At 39.6% G+C, this 25,546-nt stretch overlaps 1 protein-coding gene across 1 annotated transcript in view; it reads right to left on the bottom strand.

The window, feature by feature from the left end:
- Positions 1-2,156: 2,156 nt before the first annotated feature.
- The window catches only part of LOC311054859 (interferon-induced protein 44-like), a gene marked incomplete at its 3' end in the record, with an annotated part of 165,958 nt that continues 142,568 nt past the window's right edge, over positions 2,157-25,546 (bottom strand). Inside the window, exon 8 of the mRNA XM_084070857.1 lies at positions 2,157-2,330. Within this exon, the coding sequence (XP_083926983.1) occupies positions 2,157-2,330 (174 nt within the window). The remainder of the gene's footprint in view (positions 2,331-25,546) is intronic.

Genomic DNA, 25,546 nt, shown 5'->3' on the forward strand with positions numbered 1-25,546 from the left:
CATTTGTATGGGTCGCGACTAAATATCCTACTTCAAGCAACCATCTTTTCAGATTGAATTTAAAAGATGGAAATGTACAGTAGCACAATCCATTATACGCAGAGGAAGGCCATTCCATGTTACACAACCCTGTACTGAGAGGACATTTTGACCGAATGTTGTTTGACGGTGCAGCACTTCGCAATCCCCTCGAGTGGTTGCTCTGGTGCTAATTCCCCTTTCAGGCTTCCTTTTAATGAATTCACTTGGGGGGGGACACAGACCATGTAGGGTCTTGTATATGACCCCAACCTGTTTGAAATGTTTTAAGTTATTAAAGCTAAAACAAATTAGCCTCCGGAGGATGTTGTTACAATGATGATATGAGTGAGGCTTCCTGTCAAACACTTTGAGCGCACTCTTGTAGAGCTGTTCAATGGGTTTGAGAGTCGTCACGCCAACACAGTCTCACTAAGACCAGTTTGTAAAACAGTATTCAATGTGTGATAGGATCATACAGTGAAGATACGATCTGGCAGCACCGACTGTCAGGAAGGGTCTAATTTGTTTAAAATGTTGATGGTTGAATTTAATCGTACAGTATTTGTGACTTGAGGGTGAGGGTTGAGTCTAATATGACTCCGAGGTACTTGAACTTTGGGAACCACTGCTCTATGCAACTTTGTCATGTTAAGGTATTATATTCATAAACAAATTGGAGCTTTGAAAAAGTTTTCAGTGTCGACTATTTAAATGTCTTATCAATGCTTATTTCAATATTAGTTCAAAGCAGCATGAGTAGAGCAGAGAAAGCAGCAGCAGTCATACTCAACATGTATTCATTGTTTTCATGTCATAAACCTGTAACAAGTGGACATTTTATAGCATAACCAAGACAATGACAGACATGGAGATGGACTGAACATGTCACTCTGGATCAGAATCATCTTTATTGTCACATCACAGGTTTACAAGTGGGTGAAAGTATCATTATTAATATTATTATTATTAGTTTCTGTGCACGCTATTACTGTAAATACAGGTATACAGTTCCTCAAGCAGATAGATAATTTACAGTAGGTGGAAAAACAACACCAAATGTTAACATACAGGCTTCATACTATAATGTGTTTAAAATTAGTCTATGGTTAGGAGGCTTGTTTCTTTTGCGTTATTTGTGTTGCAAAAATGGCAACAACTAGTCCCTACTCCAATATCTAGGTATGAATTCACTGACATGTTTTAATCATTTTCTTTCCATTTTAGTTGTTATGCCAATGAATTCCTCCCCACACACATGTGTCTGTGTTGTCATTGCTGTTGTATCCTACTGACTCCCCTACCAGTGAGGAGCCCCCACCAGGATGACGTAAAGCCTTCGTCCTACTCCTCCCGCCCACACTCCCCACTGACAGATGCCCCCCCCCCCCCCCCCCCCCCCATCCTGTAGGAGTACATACAGTGATGAATACCACCCTCCCCACCCAGCTTCTCTCCCCCGCACATGGGCCAGTTGTGTTCGTATAGATAGATGCTCGACAAAGTCGGATGCCTTTTCATTTACCAGTCAGTGAAATTTAAAAACAAAACAAAAGCAGAAATATTATGCAGCATTAATCATTTTTTAGCCATTGAAATGTTAATACATAAATGTATGTATAGATGCTGAATCAATACAACCACAGATCTTTGAAGCATTACTTTGATCTTGAAATACAGTACATGACTTATATCCAAATTTGCACTGTCACTTACAAGTTATGCTAGTTTCTCATATCAATGAGGCACTCTGCTGATTTCTATCTAAGCCTGTGTGTGTATCTCTGACCCTCTGACCTCACTGTCCTGACTAAATGAAGCTGCAATGCTATAAAACAATCATCTTTAAGGCTTTCAGTTACTCTGATGATAATGGATCAGTCTATAGACTTCATCAACAGGATACTAAATATCCTCAGGGCCGGCCGCGGCAATAAGCAATATAAGCGGTCGCTTAGGGCCACAACCACTAGGGGGCCCAAAAAAAATGAAATGATTACTTTCATATTGTAATTATGCCATGTTTCTCCTATCCATCAACTAGCGTTATTATTTTAGAATGCAATAAAAAAATGACATAATGATTTTATAATGGGGGTGTTTGCCTAAAAATAATCTTGCTTAGGGCCACGAAAATCCTAGGGCCGGTCCTGCATATCCTCAATGTAGTCTCCTCCCAATTCAATCATCTGTTTCAGTGCTTTCAGTATCAGAACATCGATGTCATTATTGAGGTCAGTTTCTTCATGGTAGTTCTTCACAGGAAAGATGCAGTTCATTGGGATACCCACTTTGCTACTGAATTCCTCCATCTGTGTTTAGAGTGTTGACAGGTCAGTAGAATATTATTAAAATAAAATAACTGTTAACTACAAAGTACAATTGCAATTGGCATTCAAAAAAGATTAATAAGATGAACAATTGTGTACTCACCTTGTCCTTCACAATTTTCATCCTGTACAGATTCTTTACATCCTTCATCGAAGAATGGACTTCATCAACTTTGGTGATAATGCACATCTGTGGAATGCCTGTAAAAAGAGCAGAAACGTACTTAGCCCAACCAGTTGTGGACAGTACTTAAGTATATTTACTTGAGTACTGTACTTGAATACTGTACTTGAGTACTGTACTTGAGTACAATTATTGCACTTTTGACTCCACTACATTTCTATAAGGGAACAAGTACATTATGAATTAACCACTCAAGCCTTAATTCAAATATAGTGAAAATAGCCGATATAGATATTAGTTTACATTTGTTGAACATTTATGGAACATCTTTGAATGTCAGATCAATACAGCAATGCATTGATATGAAAACAATATGGGCAGCTTGTTATCAAGAATACAGCATAACCTCTTCTTTACTTGTGATTACATTATTGTCAACTCTGACCTTGAAGTCAGTTGCCTTACTAAGGGAATGTTTGCACCTAAAGAGAATGGATTCTGTTTAAAGGAGGAGTTCACCCAAAAAATGACTTATTTTCTATCAATTGCACACCCTATGAAGCCTTGAATCCATGGATTCTTTTTTGTTTTTGTTGCATTCCTAAGCTCATAATTTGATTCCCGTCTCCTACCGGCTAATGTATCCGGTAGGAGACACAAAGTAGATTATTTGTGTCTCCTACCGGAAATACACACAGTCATCAAATTGTTGGCTTAGGAATGCGACAAAAACAAAAAGAAATCCTTGAATTCAAGGCTTCATGGGGCGTGCACTTGATATAAAATAAGTCATTTTCTGGGTGGACTCCTCCTTTAAGGTGTAATGACAGTTTATTACCCAAGTCTCTGGCTGCAAGTCTGATCTTCCGTATCTTTCCTACGACTGCTTCAGATAAAACGGCCACTTGGTCAGCAGGAACGACACAAACCAGAACATGAATTTTGTCCTCTGGAGTGGGGTCAGGGTTGTAGTGAGGATCCTGGTCTATCATCATCGGTTTTGAAGGATGGAACTGAATAAAAATTGAACAAATATTGCATAATGATAGAAAATTAAATCCTCGTTCAATCTCAATCCTTTGTAATGAAATATGGTTTGAATTATAAATTTGCATGAATAATCAAATATCAGGATGTGACACATGCAGTCATTTTACCGTGTAGCCATCCTTTACACAGCCTTTCATAGCCAATGCAATGTCTTCTTCCTTAACTCCATGTTCTCCCTCAAGGCCCATGATGTCATTGAACACGAAGGGGTAGTTTTGTCCTTTTCCTTTTCTGATTTTATATGTTTTATACTGTAAAAAAACATGAACAGTGATTGGGCACGGTCACACAGAAGTTTAATTCTACATATGAGGATGGGTTCTGCCAATGCTTTTCAATGGGGATGTTTTTTTTTTCAGAAATCCTCGAATGGCAACAAACCGCTCCGTTCCCATTGAAAAGTATTGGCAGAATCCACCATTATAGGCAGAATCGAGTTTAGTGTGACCGCCCCCATACGAGAGAGAGAGAGAGAGAGAGAGAGAGAGAGAGAGAGAGAGAGAGAGAGAGAGAGAGAGAGAGAGAGAGAGAGAGCAGAAAGCAGAGAGTGGCTCCTGTGCAGATACATGGTAAGTGGTCATGTGACCCCCGCACCCCAAGGTGGATTTAACTCCTTCCCTAGCCTGCCCTGGATGCAGCCACAGGCTGTCAGTTTGACTCCCCCGATTGAACTGTGAATGTATTACACCACAGTTATTTGTGTGTTGACAAGTCTTAAGGTGCAGGACACAGTAAAGTAAACTGAGCAAAAGCATACATTACATAAATGATTATACTTACACCAGTAGATATATTGGATCAGATTACTTACTTCTAAGGTGTAACTTGTACCACCCATAGCATCCACAGCGGCACCATGGGTCATTCTCCCCTTTAAGACGCTGATGGCAGAGTTGACAAAACTGGACTTGCCAGCTCCTACTGGTCCATAGAGCAAGATCCTGATGTGTTTGATGTCCTCATCTTCACGGTCGTATTCCTTCACACTATTAAGCAGTGCATCTCTCTTACTAAAGAAATAAGATACATTAGAAATTTAATATAAATAAAATACTTAGATTAAATGTCATATTTTAGCATGTAATGTTTGATATACATTCTTACAAATAGTGAATATATTATGGCAGGGGTTTTCAACCAATTTTGACCCTGGGACCACCATCCTGACTAAGAGCAACCTGGGGACCACCACTATTGTGTGTGGTGGGTCCATCATAGACCCACCCCACACAATAGTGGTGGGGGGTTCATGCACCACAGGGAGCTGGAGAAAATTGCTATAATATCAATATAATATCTAATAAAATACAGTGATTTTGTTTGAATATGATGGAATATGATTAAGGATTACTGTGATTATGGTAAGCTCACATTTCATATCACACACACACACACACACACACACACACACACACACACACACACACACACACACACACACACACACACACACACACACACACACACACACACACCATACAGTAAGAACTCCTGTAAGTTATTAAAAGTAAAATTTAAAAAAATCACACCCTGTGTGAAGGTAGCGGCGCCTTTGATACATTTTGTCATCGATATGTGTTTATAATGTGTTTATAGCCATGTGTCACGTGAAGCTTGACCAATCACTTTGTTGACGGGTCTGACCAATCAGAGCGTTGACGGTGAACACGGACAAAGTCAGTTATAGAGTAGGATCCGCTCTATACCTAAAGGTATAGAGAGGCTAGCGCCGCTAAAAATCACACCCAGTGTGAAGTGGGCGGTGTGGTCATCACAGTGGTCATCACAGTGATGGAAGCTCACTTTTAATTTTTTTTTTTTTTTTTAAGTGCATAGTCCTATTTATAGGTTATTATTGTCTCCGCCAGGAGACATTTCATCATGTGTCTAGCTAGCCAATCACAGTGCTGAATAGAGTCAGCGGGTCAATGGGGTGTACAATGGGTGGCCAGGGGCCACCCATTGTAGGTGGAAGGGGTGTACAATGGGTGGCCAATCACAGTGCAGTGTTGGGGGGGTACAATGGGTGGGGGGGGGGGGGGGGACAATGGGTGGCCAATCACAGTGCAGCATTTGTCAATGTCCCAACCTCACATATAGGGGCGGCTACACCGCCCAAAAATCCCACCCAGTGTGAAGTGGGCAGTGTGGTCATCACAGTGATGGAAGCTCAAAATATACAGTGATGGTCATCACAGTGGTGGCCAATAACAGCGCGTCCTGCGAAGTGACACCATGATGTCGTGCTTACATTTTTTACATTATTATTAATTTCATCATGCGCCTCGCTAGCCAATCACAGCGCGTCTGCGAAGTTTGAAGTTAATTTCATCATGTGTCTCGCTAGCCAATCACAGCACGTCCTGCAGAGCTTAGCCTATGGCCGTGTTTTCCACAGCATGGCGTCACAGCGAAAGACAAATTTTCACGACGGAAAGAAAAACTTTCACCACGGATGGGTCCTAAACAATCGGTTGCACCGCTCAAAAATAAGAAAAAAAAAGTTTGAAATGCATGGCCAGGGACCACCTGCAATATACCTCTGCGGGTTGAAAACCCCTGTATTATGAGATGCATTCTTAGTTGTCCCAGACAGTTACCATGATATTATTGAAATTATGTTTGACTAGTAATTATCCAATAATCATAACATTATATATATATATATATATATATATATATATATAATAGCTCCTTTAAAATTAACAGTGTTACAAAGTTTCATGTTCATAATGATGAATAAAGACCACAGTTTTAACACATTATTTGTTATTTAAGAAATATGTTTTCTTACTCCCAGTCCACCGGTCTCCATTCAGCTGAGGGGACAAAAAGGGAAGAGAACATTTCACCGAATAGATTAAGTAACATCAAGTATTTGTCATTTTGCATTATAAATGATGTTATTTAGTCATAATTGAACATTGTAACATTCTTACGAATGAAGGTTGGAGGTGGAGGTGGAGGTGCAGTTACATACACCGTTTCTACTCTGTACTCTGTACGTACTTCTGGAGGTGGAGGTGGAGGTGGACGATGTTTGCTATGTGCATGATTCGCCATAACTACAAAGTAAGATCATTATTGATTATAATATGTTTCATACAACGTGCATAAAGTACAGGTTCCATGAGCTTCCCAGCAAAATGAGGAACAGTTTAACACTTGAGTCCTATTTTATTTTTTGTGTCTATTTGAACATTGCTGATATAGGCCTACTGTACAAGGCATTGCATTGCAACACATTGTGTGCTTGTAGATGGGCAATTTTTGTGACACGTTGCTGAGCTTGTAAACAACTGAAAATACTTTCAATTGGGAGTCTGAGGCCAAATAAATACATATGACTGTAATTTGTGAGAACTATCAAGTTTGAGAACCACTGACCTACATAATATAGCTTGTGTTCCTAAAATCTGTACAAAACAAAAAAGTAAATCTCCATCTTACTTCTGTAAAATCACAACAAATCTAAATTCAATTCAATTCAATAAAACAAAATAGCCAGAGTAAACTGTCTAAAGTTATTGTTGAAATAAATGAAAAGCATGTAACATCAGGTGGTATATCATACAACATATATTGCACATGATAAATATAGTTAGTTTTTTTTAATTAATTTACAAAACCTGTTAATTGTGTTAAAAAGATTTTTGGCAAGGAAAAAAAAACACTTACCTACTCTGTCCAAGAATTAGAAGTGTAGGTTGATGCTGCAAATGGAAAATGGACTGAGATCAACTGAAGCCTTTAATGCACTTTTACTGTTGCTGTAGTAACATTTTTTATACGTGATTTCCACGTGTCTGTGGTGTGTCAACTGTGGGAGGAGAATCGTACCAAAGGTCTAAAGCAGCCATATTTGGGCATCAGGGCGGGTGGCATTCATTTGTCAGGCTGTGGGGGCAGTGGTGGCCTAAAGGTTAGAGGAGTGTGCTTGTTACTGAATGGTTCCCGGTTAGGCTGCCTGTACCGGCAGGACAAATCTTGGTGGGGAAGTGAATGTCCACCACTTTACTTGTCCCTCCCCCCAAATTGGCCTGAGCTGGAGAGACACTGTTACTGAACAAGCACTCTTTGGGCAATAATTATCAGAACCTTTTCACCAAAAAAAGATGCTGAGTTCTTCACATGGGCACCATATGTATAGGCTAATTGAGTCATATAAAAAAAAAGTATATTTATGCGACAAAAAAACAACAACATTAGTAAACAAATCACATCATGTATTCTATTTCAGAGGCTTCGCCAACCTCAGGGGGGGAGCGTACCGAACAAATCGTGGTAACAATATCGTGGGTTACCGCCTCATTTAGTTTAGAAGACCTCTTTCAATATTTGTATTGATTTTTTGACAAAATGACCAGCACATTACAAAGACACATTTATTATTCTCAGTCTATCATTGCCGAAAATGGCAGATCTACAAACTCACATCGTGGCACAATCAGACGCGGTGTGAGCTTGTCGATCGGCTATGTTTGGTGTGTGACACCGTCGTAATATGAAGTATAAGTTACGCCTTTAAAGTGACGGCACACTGTTAGAAAAGCACTGTATTTGAAGGCCCTAGTAGTAGTGCAAGTGATACTTTTTGGTAAAAAAATTAAAAATAAAATGCATTTTCTGTTTATAAAGAGCTGAAGAGACATGGAGATGTTATAGTAATTATTACAGTACTATTCATAATATAAAGCCATTTAACACTTATTGCACATTAATGAATGATTGTTTTAATGATAGGCATATAGACATTTTTTGTTTTACTTTTGTCATCTTCATTTAATTTCAGACGGTGGTCAGCCACAAACTCACTGTCACAACCACTGGCTAATAAAAAAGATACCGGTTCTGTTCAGAATTTGTCGTCTCAAGTCTTTCCACAAAATAATAGATAAAGCTCAATAGTGGGCTTGATTAAAGCCCAGATCAATAATAAGCAGGATGATAAGGTGCTCATTATCATAAAAAAATAACGAGCTCCATCCATAGTCAGGACCTTCCTTAAAACATCCGGGGCAACGCTCTACACGTCCCAGACGTGTAGAACAAACTCCCCATTGCACTTAGAGCTGCAGACTCACTCCCAATATTCTGCCGTAATCTGAAGACTCACCTCTTCAGACTCCGTTTTAGCCTTGACCACCTTGCAGGCTTACGCAAAGGATAAAATGTAATTTAGATAGCATATTATGTAGACAGATACCAGGTTCATTTGTTGACCTGGCATCCTATAATTTGTATAGTTTCAACGTACACATTATATATTTGTTTACATTATATACTGTTTAGACTGATTATAGGTTTGTGGTTTATCTAGGATCCTAGAAGACTATTCCTATGCATTTGATATATTGCCTTGTGTTTACCTTGCTTATTGTAAATCACTCTGGATTAAGAGTGTCTGCTAAATGCATGAATTGTAATTTGTAACTTAACATTAGGGGCTGTAGTCTGTAGTCACCAAGTGGGCCGAGTGTTTTCCGGAACATTCAGCCCGCTGGGGCCGAGCGCTCCACAAAAATAAATGGGGCCAACTACGTTTTGGGCCTGCCGTCCGGTTACCGTTGTTGAAACATGACGGTTGCTTTATTGACTACTGCGTTGTTTAGAATCTGCACCGTACAAAGTTCTGTTGAGTTGAGCAAGATTATAGGGCCGTTCATACCGATAACTATATAAACCGAGTTCACCATTGTCCTTAATTGTCTTTATAGTTGTTGTTGTGTGTGGACTGCCATCCGATTTAACTGCTGTATTTTTACAGTTATCGTTATAGTGTTTGGGGAATTATGACATAAAACCCCTATAAGGAACTCAAGACCATTACAAGAAACAGCAGATCAAACCATATACAAACACTATAAAAGCATCATATCAAAGCACAAGATCTGTTGTGGAGGACAAAAAAAACACTGTAGCTTACTTTTATCATCTATCAGACAGCAACACAGTTTGTTAAAAGTTGATCTTCCTTGCCAACTTCAGGTCATTGACTGTTATAAAAGCTGTGCTTCCTTGCTGTCATATGACTGCTGAATGTGCTGATATTCACAGAATGATGACAAAATGTACACTTACTTGATTACAGTATCCCATGATAAGCTTGTTGTGGCCTTGCATGTTAATATGAACTTTAAGCACCTCACTGAGGCGCTGGGCAGACTGACAATGCATGCAGTGTTTATTTATTTACCATCATTTTATTTTTTACTTTTGATCCATTAGTATTGAAGAATGCAGTTTTCCAGAATAATTGAGCATATTGTAATTATGTATTGTATTCAACGTGTATTAAACTATATTGTATATGCTGAGTTTCACATGCACTATTTGTAATTTATTCATATTAATGCAGGTTTATTTATTCCACACAGAAAATAGTAAACAAATCATATCATGTATTCTACTGAAGAGGCTTTGCCAACCTCAGGGGGTCGAGACTTAGATGGACATGTAGCAAACAATGATATCTCTACACAACGGACATGTAATTGATCCGATGTCATTATGTCCCATAATGTCCCATAATGTCAATGTCATTATGTCCCATAATGACATAACTCGAATAGTGCTGAGTCGGCTTCAGACTGAGCGCCTCTGTCATTTTAACAGCTTTTTTGCCTAACTACTTCCTAACTTGTACCTCTTGTCCTGTATGTATGGCTTCCAACTCTCTATATATATACGGATATATTTTTCTATGTTTCATGGTTGTTTGTGCCGTATGTTGCGTGTTGTTCTATGTCTCCAGGTGGACCACAATGGAAATGAGCTACGGCTTTTTTGTGTAGTTGCGTTTTCCTAATTAATGACACTGTTGTGATTATTTTTTAACCGCCAATAAAGTATTCTATCTATCTATCTTAACATTAGGGGCTGTAGTCTGTAGTCACCAAGCAGGCCGAGTGTTCCGCCTCACTGGTGCCGACTGTTCTCATTAAGCGGGCCGAGTGTTTTCCGGAACATTCAGCCCGCTGGGGCCAAATGTTCTGCTGAAAAAATTGGGGCCGACTATGGGTTTTGGGCCTGCCATCCACGTTACATGTTTGATGTTATTTTGATATTCATGTTCTGCACCGTACAAAGTTATGTTGAGTTGAAAATGTTTATAGGGGCGTTCATACCAATAACTATGTAGTTCACCATTGTCTTTAATTGTCTTTATAGTTGTTGTGTGGACTTTGCCATCCGATTTAACTGTATCTTTATAGTGAATTATGACATAAAAGCACAAAAAAGCAAGACCATGAAAAGAAACAGCAGATCAAAACAGCTGCACAAATACTATAAAAGCCAAATTAAAACTGTAGCACAAGATCTGTAGCCTACTTTTATCATCTATCAGACACAGAACACAGTCGGCTAAAGGATGATCTTCCTTGCCAACTTCAGGTCATTGACTGTTATAAAAGTCATAGGACAGCAGCTTCTGCTGATAGTCACACTTTGACGTAGGACAGTCAATATGATTATACTTGATTACAGTATTCCATAAAAGGTTTGTTGTGACCTTCATGTTAACATGAACTTTAAAGGGATATTTCACTTTCAAAAAAACTTTGGGTCATTTTATCATCTACTCAGGCTTTTGTGTACCCCCCAGACCATTTTTAAGTTGCTTGATTCAGTATTTAGATATATGATATTCATTTTATCAGACACGCCCCCTTCCTATACAAACCCATTATAACTTCAAACTCCATTTTGACCATGTTAGATTTATCAAAAACACCCATCCTTGGTTCTGGTGAATCACCCCGCCCTCCTAATACGCGAGGGGGGCGTCTTTTTTCGATAACTTTTTTCACTTATTTTATTTAATTTTTTTTATTGTATTTTTTTTTTTTCATTTTCCAAAAATAATATAAAAAATAAATGAAAAAGGTTATAGAAAAAACACGGCCCCTTCGCGTATTAGGAGGGCAGGGTGAGTCACCAAAACCAAGGACGGGTGTTTTTGATGAATCTAACATGTTAAAAATGGAGTTTGAAGTTATAATGTGTTTGTATAAGAAGGGGGCGTGTCTGATAAAATTAACATCAAATTTCTAAATACTGAATCAAGCAACTTAGAAACGGCAACTTAAAAAGCTAGAATTATACCTGAGTTGTATAGAAGTACATGAGGTGTAGACTTTTTCTTTTTTTCCCACAAGTTGGCCGCTCTACCTCCTACCTTTAATTGTTATATTTAATGTATGCTGTGACTGTTGATGTTTGGAAGGGGACAGGCTTGTTAACTGGTAGAATAAACCTCATCAGCATTATGTTGTAATGTTTGTACATGGTCTTATTGCTCTGTTCTAATGGAATGTACAGTATGTGTAACCACATATTCAAACTATTTAAAATGGAGAAATACATTATTGTTTGTTATTGACTGGTTCATACATATATATATATTTCAAATGTATTCAACCAGATTATGTAAGTAATATTCATTCATTAGTTAGTTAGTTAGTTAGTTAGTTAGTTAGTTAGTTAGTTAGTTAGTTAGTTAGTTAGTGAGTTAAAATAAGTGTTAAATAGCTCTATATATTACCATAGCAATCATGGGTTGATCAGTAATATGTACCATCTGTACTTTGTCTTTTACGTTCAGACAATACAATGGTCAATAGTGCCCTCTGCTGGTTGAACAGTAACACAGACGATTCAGTTTTTAAGAATAGATACAACTATGGAATAATAATAATAATAATAATAATAATAATAATAATAATAATAATAATAATAATAATAATAATAATAATAATAATAATAATAATAACAACAACAACAACAACAACAACAACATAAGATAAAAAAGAGATCAGTGTATATGCACGTGCATATGGTATACTATTTACACAGCATGTTTCAGTAGGTGCCACAGTACTTTATGTAAACAACTTGAGAGAGAGAGAGAGAGAGAGAGAGAGAGAGAGAGAGAGAGAGAGAGAGAGAGAGAGAGAGAGAGAGAGTCAGTCAGTCAGTCAGTCAGTCAGTGAGTGTTGCCTGAGGCTGCAGAGCCTGTCATCAACAACAGAAAAGGTGATATGGTGTGTTTTTGCTCTTGAAGCTGATAATAAATGGATTTTCTGCCGACTGTAGTGACAGAATGGTAAAGAGAAGCTCTCTGGTAAACAACAGACCACGCTGCTCCTGTGTGATAACAATCACACACTAATATCTATTCATGTTCTATGTCCTTTAACACGGTGTACACCAGGAGACAGAGATCACCTCTCTGACAGCGCAGGTCACTGACAGTGTTGCCATATCTGCTTATTATAAGTTTGTAAATATTGGTAGTTGTGGGCTTGTTTCTAAAGTGTAGTTGCTTCTTTGGGCTTGCCGTCTGTGTCTGTGTCTGTGTGTGTGTGCTTGTTTCTTTTGCCAAATCTAGCAACACTGGTCACCGGGACAGGAAACAGGAAATGCAGTGGAGCCACAATGTCATGAATGAGGCCCTTGGACTGTTTAAGATGTGTTTCTGTTTAAGAGTTTGATGGCTATAATGTATACTTTGTTGCACAACCACATCACTCGACAAAAATGACACAATCTCCACTAGATGGTTGCAATGAAGGATACATTTTATGGCACCATTGACAAGATGTACAGTAAATAATTACTACAGTGATGTGATATACTTTATATTATAGCCTCATCACACTGGAGAAGCTAATATAGAATAATATTATTTCCTTGTGACTCTTTCTGTTAATTCAGTGAGTTAGTCAAAATGGCTTACTTGCAATTTAAATTTCTACCCGTAAAAAAATCTAATAATAACTAATTATAATAATTTGAATAAAATTATAAAATATTCCCTTGCTCTCCTTTCTCTCTGGTTTCCAAGGACCCTTTATTCAGACGCTATTTGTCATAAAACGAAACAACACAATCACATCCAGGGAAAACCATGACCTCAGAACTGCACAGCTCTGCTCTCTCAAGAACCATCATCAATTAATAATAATAAAAAATCCACACAGTCTGCAATCTGTCAGGCTTCCATCTAACACTGTTTAGATCCATAGACGTTCCCTCATCAATATAAATGAAATGTACAGTCATGTATATCGTCTCTGTCGGGTAGATACCTCATATGTACAAAACTGTTACTTTTCAGATTCAAATTTAAAAAAAGCTAAAATAGCAGATCAACAAGCTCAAAACGTGTCACACATTTTGAGCTTGCAGATCTGCTGTTTTTGATACTTCTGTGTGAAACTGTGGTATGATCAATTAAGTAGGGCGTTAATTTATGAAAAAAAATCACACCCAGTGTGAAGTGAGCGGTGTGGTCATCACAGTGATGGAAGCTCACTTAAAAAAAATGTTTTTTTTAAGTGCATAGTCCTATTTATCGGTTATTAATTTCATCATGTGTCTCGCTAGCCAATCACAGTGCTGAATAGAGTCAGCCAATAGAGTCAGCCAATCACAGTACAGCTAGGGGTGTACTAATGTAGAGGGGTGTGCTATTATGAGCCAATCACAGTACAGCGAAGGGTGTACTAATGAGGTGTCCCAACCCCACTTATAGGAGCGGCTACACCGCTCAAAAACACAAAAAAGTTGGAGACATGGAGATAAGAGGTTTCTGTATGGTTTACTGTATGTATCCTCAGCAGTTATCAGAGAGAGAGAGAGAGAGAGAGAGAGAGAGAGAGAGAGAGAGAGAGAGAGAGAGAGAGAGAGAGAGAGATTTGTCTTGTGTTTCTATTGTGTTCTCTCTCTTTCAATGACTGCGCACAGTGTGACATTAACACCTGCTGATAAATGAAAGTGTCCTCATTCCACTTTCATTCTGTCTGATAACAATGTCTTATTGTTGTTCTTCTCCCACTCATAGCTCTTCATCTTTCTCTCCCTGTTGAGACGCAGCATCACTCATTCTTCTCCTCCCTTTGTTTCTTTAACATCTCTCCTCAGTCTCTCTGATCCTCTGGTCGCCTTCGTCATCAGACATCGTTATCCACTCAGGTCAGGCTGTGGACCCTTTCACCATCTACCTCTCTCTCTCTCTCTCTCTCTCTCTCTCTCTCTCTCTCTCTCTCTCTCTCTCTCTCTCTCTCTCTCTCTCTCTCTCTCTCTCTCTTTTTATGATATTTGTAAAATTGTTTTGTTATGTATTGTATTCTTTGTCTGGTTTGTGCAGCTCTCTGTTAACTGTCTAGAGCAGGGGTTTTCAACCAGTGGTCCGGGGACCACCAGTGGTCCTTGAGGGGGTTCCAGGGGGTCCCCAGCCAAATGAATAGTTAGGAACCAAATTGACCCTTAAATGTCTGTAACTCTGAGAGTGTACAAATGGAACCAAATGGACCCTAACGGGTCCATTTGGTTCCATTGTGTACACTCTCAGAGTTAAATGAACACTGATAATGATGATACAGTGTCGATTGGGACCCCCAATAAACCTAAATGGTTGAGTCCCTGGCATATTTTTTCAAATAGGGGTCCGTGGGCTAATATGTGTCAATTTGGGGGTCCTTGGCGCGAAAAAAGGTTGAAAACCACTGGTCTAGAGTTTGTGTAGTTCTGCGTTTGTCTGTCAACCCAGGCGTCTCCCATTTGTCCTCCTTGATCCTTCCCATGTGTATGTAGGGTCACCTCCTCTGTTTAGTCCTGCTGTCCTTGTCCAGAGTATACGTCTATGTCTTCTTGTCTCTGGTATCAATCTTACTATAGTCTGTTATTCCCCAGCCTCCATGTGTTTTCCCTTCTTCATTTAGGAATATAGTTCAACCCACGCTTTGCCACTAGGAGCAAAATGAGACACAAAATGGCCTGGGTGCAGTCTGGCGTCAGATCTCACAAACGTCCTATCTATGTTTAGATCTATGTTTACTGGTGCTATAGATCTATGTTTACTGGTGCTATAGATCTATGTTTACTGGTGCTAGATCTCACAAGGGTGTGTAACTGGGATGGAGAAAGGTCGATAACTGTGGATAACAAAGTTGATTTTGTCCTGATTAGTCTCACTGAAAAAAAAAAACGATTTTAGTGTGGCTTGTGATGATCGGGTCTAATATTTAGTTCAGTGACTACGGGGCTAAAGAAGCTGTGTTTGAGGCTTGCAGAGGGAGGGTAGCGCCCAGGATTACAGCTTAGGCAATTGGCACTGGGTGAAAAAAATGGGTTTCAAAAATCGTGGGTTAAAAGAAAAAGGTTCCACACAGAGATTCCAGACTAATATCTAGGCAGTGATATTAGTCTGGCCATGCCAGGGTTCCTCCCTCCCTCCCTCCGCTCTCCTGCTCTTTTAGCATCCACTGCCATTCCCTCCTGTTCACTGCCTCCCTCCTACTATGTGTTTACACTTTAACTCTTTAACTACCAGAGTTAAAACATTGTCTATAGCTGTCCTTGCCAGCGATTTGGAGCGTTTTTACTAACATTTGAAAACTCATAGAATATTATTTTTCACAGCGATCCACCTGGCGATCGCCTCAAAAGACGTAGGAGAATCAGAGGGAAAAAATGTGCCGTCGGGATAATCCGTTCCATAGTTATGGGCCGTTAAATGTGGCTTGTTTTTACCAAAAACAACAAGATAATGTTGACTTTTATAAACCCTACAACACTAAACGAAACCAGCTTCATTTTGTTGTGAGCACGTGATTTCTGGGTGTACCCTTCATCATCATCATCATCATCATAGTCATTCACAGGCTGCGGAAGAGCGCCCTCTATCGTAAAACCACTGAAAACACCACATGACGAGTAGCCTGGATCTCCAGGCTTTTATTTTCCTTCGCGTTTTGCTCCAAAATAAGAGCCTGGACCAGCCTGTTGACGTTCCTGGCATAGGAAGTGGGAGTCAACCTTTCATTTCTCCAACCAACCAGAGTGCAGTGGGCGTCGCTCCAAATGTTGTGACGTCAGGGCTCTTAATGCTGCACATCGGGGGAGGAAGAGGGGCACGGGGCGGGGGCGGGCGCACAGATCGGTGAACCAATGGGAGCCCAAGGATGTTTTTTCCAGATATCAGACATGACGAGTGACTCGTCAATGGCGGTGTGAGCCTTGGGTGAAATGATGAGTGTACTCGTCAATGGCAGTCAATGAGTTAACAGACCCTGTTAGTCTTCCCCTCTTCGTCCCCCCCCCCTCGTTCTCACGTCTTCTCTCTGGTTGTATGGCCGCTGCATTGGCTCCTCCCCCTCCTCCCCGCCTCCTCACAGAGCCTGCTGTTCCCTCTGCTGCGTGATGAGCCGACATGCCAGGAAGAAGGCGATGGAGGCCAGCAGCTCCGAGGCGCCGGAGGTCCAGGCCAGCGCCAGGGACCAGCCGAAGTGGATGCCGAGGCCCTCCAGGGCCCGGGGGTCCAGCATGCACATCAGCTCCCACAGGGCCAGGGCGGAGTAGACGATGTAGATGCTGGCCCCCACCGCCGTTATCAGCGCTGAGAGAGGAGAGGAGAGGAGAGGAGAGGAGAGACACAGGTTAATGTGGTTAACCTGTGTCAGGTTACAATGCGATGCGACGCATTGTGAGCTTGTAGATCTGCTATTTTCAGATGATTTTTATATTTTGAAAACTTGAAATGAGTAATTAATGAGTACTTTTAATTTTGAATTCCGGACTTTTACTTACAGTGTAACAGAGTATTTCTACATTGCAGTATTGATACTTTTACTTAAGTAAATCATTTGAGTGCTTTTTCCACCACTGGACGAGAGTCACAGGTCGTACACATGAAGTCTGATGTCCACATTAGAGCCCACATCATGCTGAGACCCACATCATCTCCTAGTTATTTAGATGAGTTCACAAATCATAAATCAGATATTCTTGTGTCAGTGCTGTTCTGGAAGCCGTGGCTCAGCTGCTTGCTTTATAATCCAGGCCTTAATACTTAATACTTCACTGTCACCGACTCTCCTTTGTTTCCTCCCCATCGTTCTCCCTCCTCGCTCCCTTTTATCCCTCTCCTCCTCCTGCCTCTCCTCTGTACAGGTTCATCATGTTATTGTTGTATTATTTTTTAGTAGACATCAGAGGGTTTCTATGAAGGATATATACTACTAAAACCCTGCAGGCCTCAAGACTCTGTAAGAGTGTTTTTGTTTTCCCCACTGAGGCTGTCAGAGCCTCTGTACAAGGACACGGACAAAACAAAGACAAAAAAAACAGTCAGATTTAGGCTATGACAGGCGACAGCTATAACACCCATTACTGCATACTGTATAATAAGGTTGGTTGGCCCTCCCTTGCGACTAGGAGAGATCAGCATTGGGGTTTATTTATTTATAAAGTTTTAATTGGGAGTTTACCCCCTCATTTTTTGCAGTGGAAAACTAGTGCCTATATCATACACACTCTCAGGACTGTTTGATGCTTGAGATTCCACGTGTCTCCACTGAGTTTGGAAAGTCTGCTTTCAAGTTTTGTGTCCACCTTACAGGGTTTGCTTAATTACAGCTCTCTTGTTCCCCCTAGAGGTCACTTTCAGTCGGATCTATCAACTTTGGTCAATCTAAATTCACCTGTTTTAATTGATGTAATCTCGGCACCACTGGAAAGGAGGGTCTCAGCCCCTCAGTGTGTTTTCCGAGAATTAAATAAAGGTTGAAATTGAATTAAATAAAATGAGTAAATAAAGACCTCCCTCTTGAATCCTGAATGGTGAAATTATCATGTTTGTCTGTCTGTGCTGCTATAGCGATGAGGAGCAGCACCCAACACACTGCAGCTCACTCTATAGAATCTGTGCACACGGTGCTCATTATGGCTGCTCTATAGACTATGTGCACACGGTGCTCATTATGGCTGCTTTGTTGGAGTCTTTATGCATTATGTGAGAGGATGTCAGATGATCAATGAGGTCACACTCTGACATTCAGCAAAGTGCTCTTTATTTGAGACATCATTATTTAATCTTCAGCTGTTACAGTCAGTTAGTGTTGTAGCTTTGAAATGATGTTAGGTCTAAAGGGCAGCAACGCCTCTATTGTTTTCAGTAAGATACTAAGCCAGGAAAGAGCCTAGCCTTGACGACCTTACAGGCTTTAATATGCAAAGATGAAAATGTAATGTAAATAGCATGTTATTTAGACAGATGCCAGGTACAGATTATGTATTGTTTGATATTATACTGTTTAGACTGATAGGTTCTTGGTTTACTTATGATCCTAGTCTGCTAAATGTCTAAATTGGAAAAGCTATTATCATCATTCTTACTTTCTTATTACGAGTATGTAGTAGATTGAAATTATTTGATTTATTGATTCATACAAAAACGGTCTTTTAAGCTATTTTTGTCCAAAAGTATTTTATTTAAATGTCTTTATTTTGGTCCAGCTATGTTGAGTGATTTTCTTTATTTAAAGCAACATTGTGGGTTCGTGTTGCAGAGTTTAATATGATTATAGTACTGTACAGCATAATCTTGATCTATCACTCTGTGATCGGCTAGTGAGTGTTTTGAGAAGAATCGGTGATCGATTATGTTGGTCTGTCACAGTGCTGCCTGTAGAGTAATCTCCATAGAGGTATAATATAACTAGAGGGAGGATTGCCCCGCCCCCAGCTATCATTTCAATGAATGTGCTCACTGGCGTTTTGAAGCACCCGGAAGCCTGCCGGAAGTAGAATTATTGAGACGGTTTTGGGTTGGCGTAAAGTTATGAGCATGCGCACTAGTGTCATTTTTGCGTTCTACGGCAGCCCGTGTGTCAAGGATTGAACGCGAGATATTTATGAAATTCACTGGAGATGCCTATGTATATGTAAATGCATATGTATTTATGTATAATATGTTTACATATTTATATCTCTATATATAAATATATATCAGTATGTTTTGCTCGCGCATGTATTTCTCCCCGCCTGCAGTTCCAGCTTTGGCCACTGGGGTGGCAGCTTCAAGATTTCTCAGCGGCTCTGGGGGCTTGGTAATCTCTCAAGAACAGACAATATCAGAAAACAGAGGTCGCTGTTTTTCATTTTCTGTGGGGTCTGGCTACGCGAGACTACCTGTAGAGGGGAACGGCGCTATTTTCTCCTCAGATACACTCTGGTGTTTGGAGAGAATGCACCGTGTCGTGTGAATTCTAAATGAAATGATAAAATTCACCGACCTCAAATTCCAAATGGCCATACTAAAACTCCTAAATATAGTGCTCAGCTCTGGGATCTTCCCTAGCACATGGAATCAAGGGCTGATAACGCCACTCCACAAAAGTGGAGACAAATATGACCCAAATAACTACCGTGGGATCTGTGTAAACAGCAACCTCGGAAAGATCCTCTGCATGATCCTCAACCACAGAATCCTAAACTTCCTCACAGAAAGCAATGTCCTGAGCAAATCACAAATTGGCTTTCTACCAAAATATCGCACAACAGACCACATTTACACTCTAAACACCCTAATTGACAACCAAATAAACAAAAACAAAAGCAAATTATTCTCCTGCTTTGTCGACTTCAAAAAAGCATTCGATTCAATTTGGCATGAGGGTCTGATGTACAAACTATTGGAAAGTGGCATAGGGGGGAAAACCTATGACATCATAAAATCAATGTACACAAACAACAAATGCGCAGTTAAAATAGGCGAAAAGCACACAGACTTTTTCCCCCAAAGCCGAGGAGTTAGACAGGGATGCAGCCTGAGTCCAACACTCTTCAACATATATATCAACGAGTTAGCAAAAACGTTAGAACAGTCTACAGCTCCAGGCATCCCCTTGGCAAACACAGAAATCAAATGCTTACTTTTCGCAGATGACCTGCTGCTGCTGTCTCCAACCAAGGAAGGACTACAGCAGCAACTTGATCTCCTACACAAATTCTCGCAGACATGGGCCCTGACAGTGAACCTAACTAAGACTAAAATCATGATATTTCAAAAAAGATCCAGCCGCCAAAACCATCAATTTTTCCTAAATACGATCCCACTAGAACAAACAAAAAACTATACCTACCTTGGCCTAAACATCAGCAGCACAGGGAACTACAACCAAGCTGTAAAGGACCTGAGAGACAAGGCAAGAAGGGCATTCTATGCTATCAAAAGAAACATCAAAATAGACATCCCAATTAAAACCTGGCTTAAAATACTGGACTCTGTGATAGAACCAATTTCCCTCTATGGTTGTGAGATCTGGGGACCATTAGCAAACCATGACCTTGAAAAATGGGATAAACACCAAACCGAGACCCTACACACAGAATTCTGCAAATCCATTCTCCGTACCCAGCGAAAAACACCAAATAATGCATGCAGGGCAGAACTAGGACGATACCCACTCATAATCAAAATAAAAAAGAGAGCACTTAAGTTCTACAACCACCTAAAAGAAAGCGACCTAAATGCACTCCATAACAAAGCACTCACACACAGCGAAACTCTAGAGAGATGCCCCCTCAGCCAGCTGGCCATGGAACTCCGGGCACAAACACAAACAGAGCCACGAGATAGAAAACCCATCGGACCAAACAAAATTATAAAACAGCAAAAGGAAAACTACCTGACACATTGGAAAGAAGCAACACAAAAGCAGAGTAAACTAGAATGCTATCTGGCCCTAAACAGAGAATACACAGTGGCAGAATACCTGAGCACCGTGACCGACCCAAAACAAAGAAAAATCTTAACTAGATACAGACTCAGTGAGCACAGTCTTGCGATCGAGAAAGGTTGTCACAGGCAGACCTGTATCCCGAGAGAAGACAGACTATGCACCCACTGCACACAAAAGGAAGTGGAAACCGAGCTACACTTCCTAACCGTCTGTCCATTGTACCAAGACATCAGAGACACATACTTCCCACAGATTACAACCACACACAGAGACTTTGAAAACATGACCAACGACAAAAAACTCCCATATCTGCTGGGCGAAGTACAACAATGTGCAAACACAGCAGCAAGATTTGTGAGTTGTTGTGATAGGAGAAGGATATCGAACGGAACACAACCACCCTAAAGACTAATCATTGTGTATATTCCTACACTATACCTGCACCCAGTGATCTTGGTACATAGAAATTGATCTATTGAAGATTCTGACTTTCAAATGTACATTTTTTGTTTTGATTGTATTGCTGTCTTTTTGCTTTGGCAATGTAAACGTATGTTTTCTCATGCCAATAAAGCCCTTTGAATTGAATTGAATTGAATTGAATTCACTATTCATTCATTCATCTTTGCCCCTGTTTATAGGTAAAACTGTCGTCAGACGGCTGAAAAGTGTGAACAAATATAAATGTGAAAGATGCTTAATGTTGTGAACATGCAAAACCGTTGTATGTTTACTTTAAGAGTGTATTTGAGACCAAATGATTACTAGTGGATTGTTTGAGCCACATGGTGACGACGCCATTCTGCAGCCACACTAGTTCTCATTGCTGCGCGTCGTGTAACTTTGTGTTTGCTCTTTGGAGCCATGATTAGTTTGTCTAACAGCACATTTATTTGGTAAAGGTTTAAAGACATGATGTATTGATGATGCATTTAATACAGTTAAAACCATGGCCAAGTCATGGAGGTATAATGGGTGCATTAGGCCTACTGTACGCCGTGTATTATTGTGTTTGATGATCTTTTCAGCCATGATTCGTTTGTGGAACAGTAAATTCATTGGTGAAGGGTTAAAAACGTGATTAATGATTAATTTGTCATGCAGTTAAAAACGGGCAATTAATGAGTGTTATTTGAATACATGAAGAGAATAACTTAAGGTTAAAAGGGATAAAAAGAGTGATGTCAAGAAATGCATTTATAATTTAGTTAAAAACTAAACAAATGTGAATGTACATGGTTACAGGTGCATTAAGTAATCACTGCAGTTAAGCACTTTTGATGCACTTGTATTGGTCCAGTGTGGTAACATTTATATGCTTAAGCATACCAAGTGCCTTTTCTATTGAATGTGTATAATGTGAGATTGTGCATTTATTTTGATTATTGTCAGAGTGATATACTATGATGTTACAGACTGAGTGGCACCTTTTGTGAATTCATGGTCAAAGGGTCACATGTTTATTGCAGTAGTGGTTTAGTGGTTGATGACATGATACTGTGATGCTGCTAAATATTGCAGTCATTCTGAAAGGATGCAATTGTATTGTGATTTGTATGTGAATGTGTTATTGCACTATTGAAGCTTTATATAAAGATACACTCTGGTGTTTGGAGAGAATGCACCGTGTCGTGTGAATTCACTATTCATTCATTCATCTTTGCCCCTGTTTACAGGGGTGCTACAAGTATAGGTTATTATTATTATGTCTTACTTTATATCCCGGCGTTACATACTTTTGCTGTTGAAGAAGACTAGTTGGGTATTAAACATTCAGCAGTGTTTGATTTGATTCATTTATATTTTTAAGCAATGCAGACAGACAGACAGACAGACAGACAGACAGACCTTTATTGATACTGAGGGTGAGGCTGTGTCATTGAATTGATCATGTGGTTGTTAATTGAACTGTAATTTAATTTGATTTATTAGTTTATATATATGTTGTATTATTATCTTTAATTTCTGCCGTGGCTCATCTGTGAGCAAGACAAACTCCTCTAGGAGCAACAAGTGTTTCATACATTCAAAACATTTATCATTCAAAGCAGCTTCCTGCACAATCCTCATGTTTATGCCTCCTACATCCTCCTTGTGGAAATTATTCCATTTTCTCTTTGATAAACAATAAAAGAAAGAAGGTCGCACTCAGAATGTTATGCTATAAATGTATAAATGTCTTTGGCAATTCAAAAATAGCAGATATACAAGCTCATGGCGCGGCACTAGCTTGTAGATCTGCTATTTTTGGAAAAATCGTGAAAATGTGTGCAAACCTTATATATATTTTTTTAAAGCGAAAATGTTTAACTCTGTTACAACTTCTGGGGGTCCCTGGAACAAAATATTTTGGGATGGGGTCCACGGCCAAATACATATAATTTTTGAGAACCAATGACATTATAGCAACATCATTTTTTTACAAACTGACATTTGTAGAATCCCCAGAAGCAAAGATTTGAGTAAAAAAAAAATGCTTTAAAAATATATATATTCAAAGAACCATGATTTTCCATTGGTGAGGGGGGAGTGGCATTGGTGAGGGGTGGAGTGACAGCACCTGATGGTATATAAATCAGGAAGAACATTCAGTCCAGCTGTTTGCATGATCCTAGCTATACTCCTGAATCAGACTGCTGCATGTGTAGGCTGTGGTTAATACAGTATCTCTGTGGTTAAAGGCAGGGGTGTGCTGCCATTTCTCATGTTCCCCCTGTTTCTGCTGTTGTTGAGGTGATCAGGGAGCCTAGAGATGGACTTTTGTTTGAGTTGGTGTAGATGTCTTGCTCTCTCTCTTTGTTGTTAGCGGCTAGCGCAGACTGTTGAGACAGTCAGATGTATGACAGGCGACAGCTATAACACCCATCACTGCATACTGTATAATAAGGTTGGTTGGCCCTCACTTGCGACTAGGAGAGATCAGCATTGGGTTTTATTTATTTATAAAGTTTTCATTGGGAGTTTACCCCCTCATTTAAATTCTCTTTTGCAGTGGAAAACTAGTGCCTATATCATACACACTCTCAGGACTGTTTGATGCTTGAGATTCCACGTGTCTCCACTGAGTTTGGAAAGTCTGCTTTCAAGTTTTGTGTCCACCTTACAGGGTTTGCTTAATTACAGCTCTCTTGTTCCCCCTAGAGGTCACTTTCAATCGGATCTATCAACTTTGGTCAATCTAAATTCACCTGTTTTAATTGATGTAATCTCGGCACCACTGGAAAGCAGGGTCTCAGCCCCTCAGTGTGTTTTCCGAGAATTAAATAAAGGTTGAAATTGAATTAAATAAAATGAGTAAATAAAGCCCTCCCTCTTGAATCCTGAATGGTGAAATTAGCATGTTTGTCTGTCAGTGCTGCTATAGCGATGAGGAGCAGCACCCAACACACTGCAGCTCACTCTATAGAATCTGTGCACACGGTGCTCATTATGGCTGCTCTATAGACTATGTGCACACGGTGCTCATTATGGCTGCTTTGTTGGAGTCTTTATGCATTATGTGAGATGATGTCAGATGATCAATGAGGTCACACTCTGACATTCAGCAAAGTGCTCTTTATTTGAGACATCATTATTTAATCTTCAGCTGTTACAGTCAGTTAGTGTTGTAGCTTTGAAATGGTGTTAGGTCTAAAGGGCAGCAACGCCTTCAGTAAGATACTAAGCCAGGAAAGAGCCTAGCCTTGACGACCTTACAGGCTTTAATGTGCAAAGATGAAAATGTAATGTAAATAGCATGTTATTTAGACAGATGCCAGGTACAGATTATGTATTGTTTGATATTATACTGTTTAGACTGATAGGTTCTTGGTTTACTTATGATCCTAGTCTGCTAAATGTCTAAATTGGAAAAGCTATTATCATCATTTTTACTTTCTTATTACGAGTATGTAGTAGATTGAAATGATTTGATTAATTGATTTATTGATTCATACAAAAACGGTCTTTTAAGCTATTTTTGTTCAAAAGTATTTTATTTAAATGTCTTTATCCAGCTATTTTGGTCCAGCTATGTTGAGTGATTTTCTTTATTTAAAGCAACATTGTGGGTTTGTGTTGCAGAGTTTAATATGATTATAGTACTGTACAGCATAATTTTGATCTATCACTCTGTGATCGGCTAGTGAGTGTTTTGAGAAGAATCGGTGATCGATTATGTTGGTCTGTCACAGTGCTGCCTGTAGAGTAATCTCTCAAGAACAGACAATATCAGAAAACAGAGGTCGCTGTTTTTCATTTTCTGTGGGGTCTGGCTACGCGAGACTACCTGTAGAGGGGAACGGCGCTATTTTCTCCTCAGATACACTCTGGTGTTTGGAGAGAATGCACCGTGTCGTGTGAATTCACTATTCATTCATTCATCTTTGCCCCTGTTTATAGGTAAAACTGTCGTCAGACGGCTGAAAAGTGTGAACAAATATAAATGTGAAAGATGCTTAATGTTGTGAACATGCAAAACCGTTGTATGTTTACTTTAAGAGTGTATTTGAGACCAA

This window comes from Gymnoscopelus microlampas (genome assembly GCF_963454915.1).
Source record: "Gymnoscopelus microlampas genome assembly, chromosome: 11".
In the NCBI taxonomy this organism is placed as follows: Eukaryota; Metazoa; Chordata; class Actinopteri; order Myctophiformes; family Myctophidae; genus Gymnoscopelus; species Gymnoscopelus microlampas.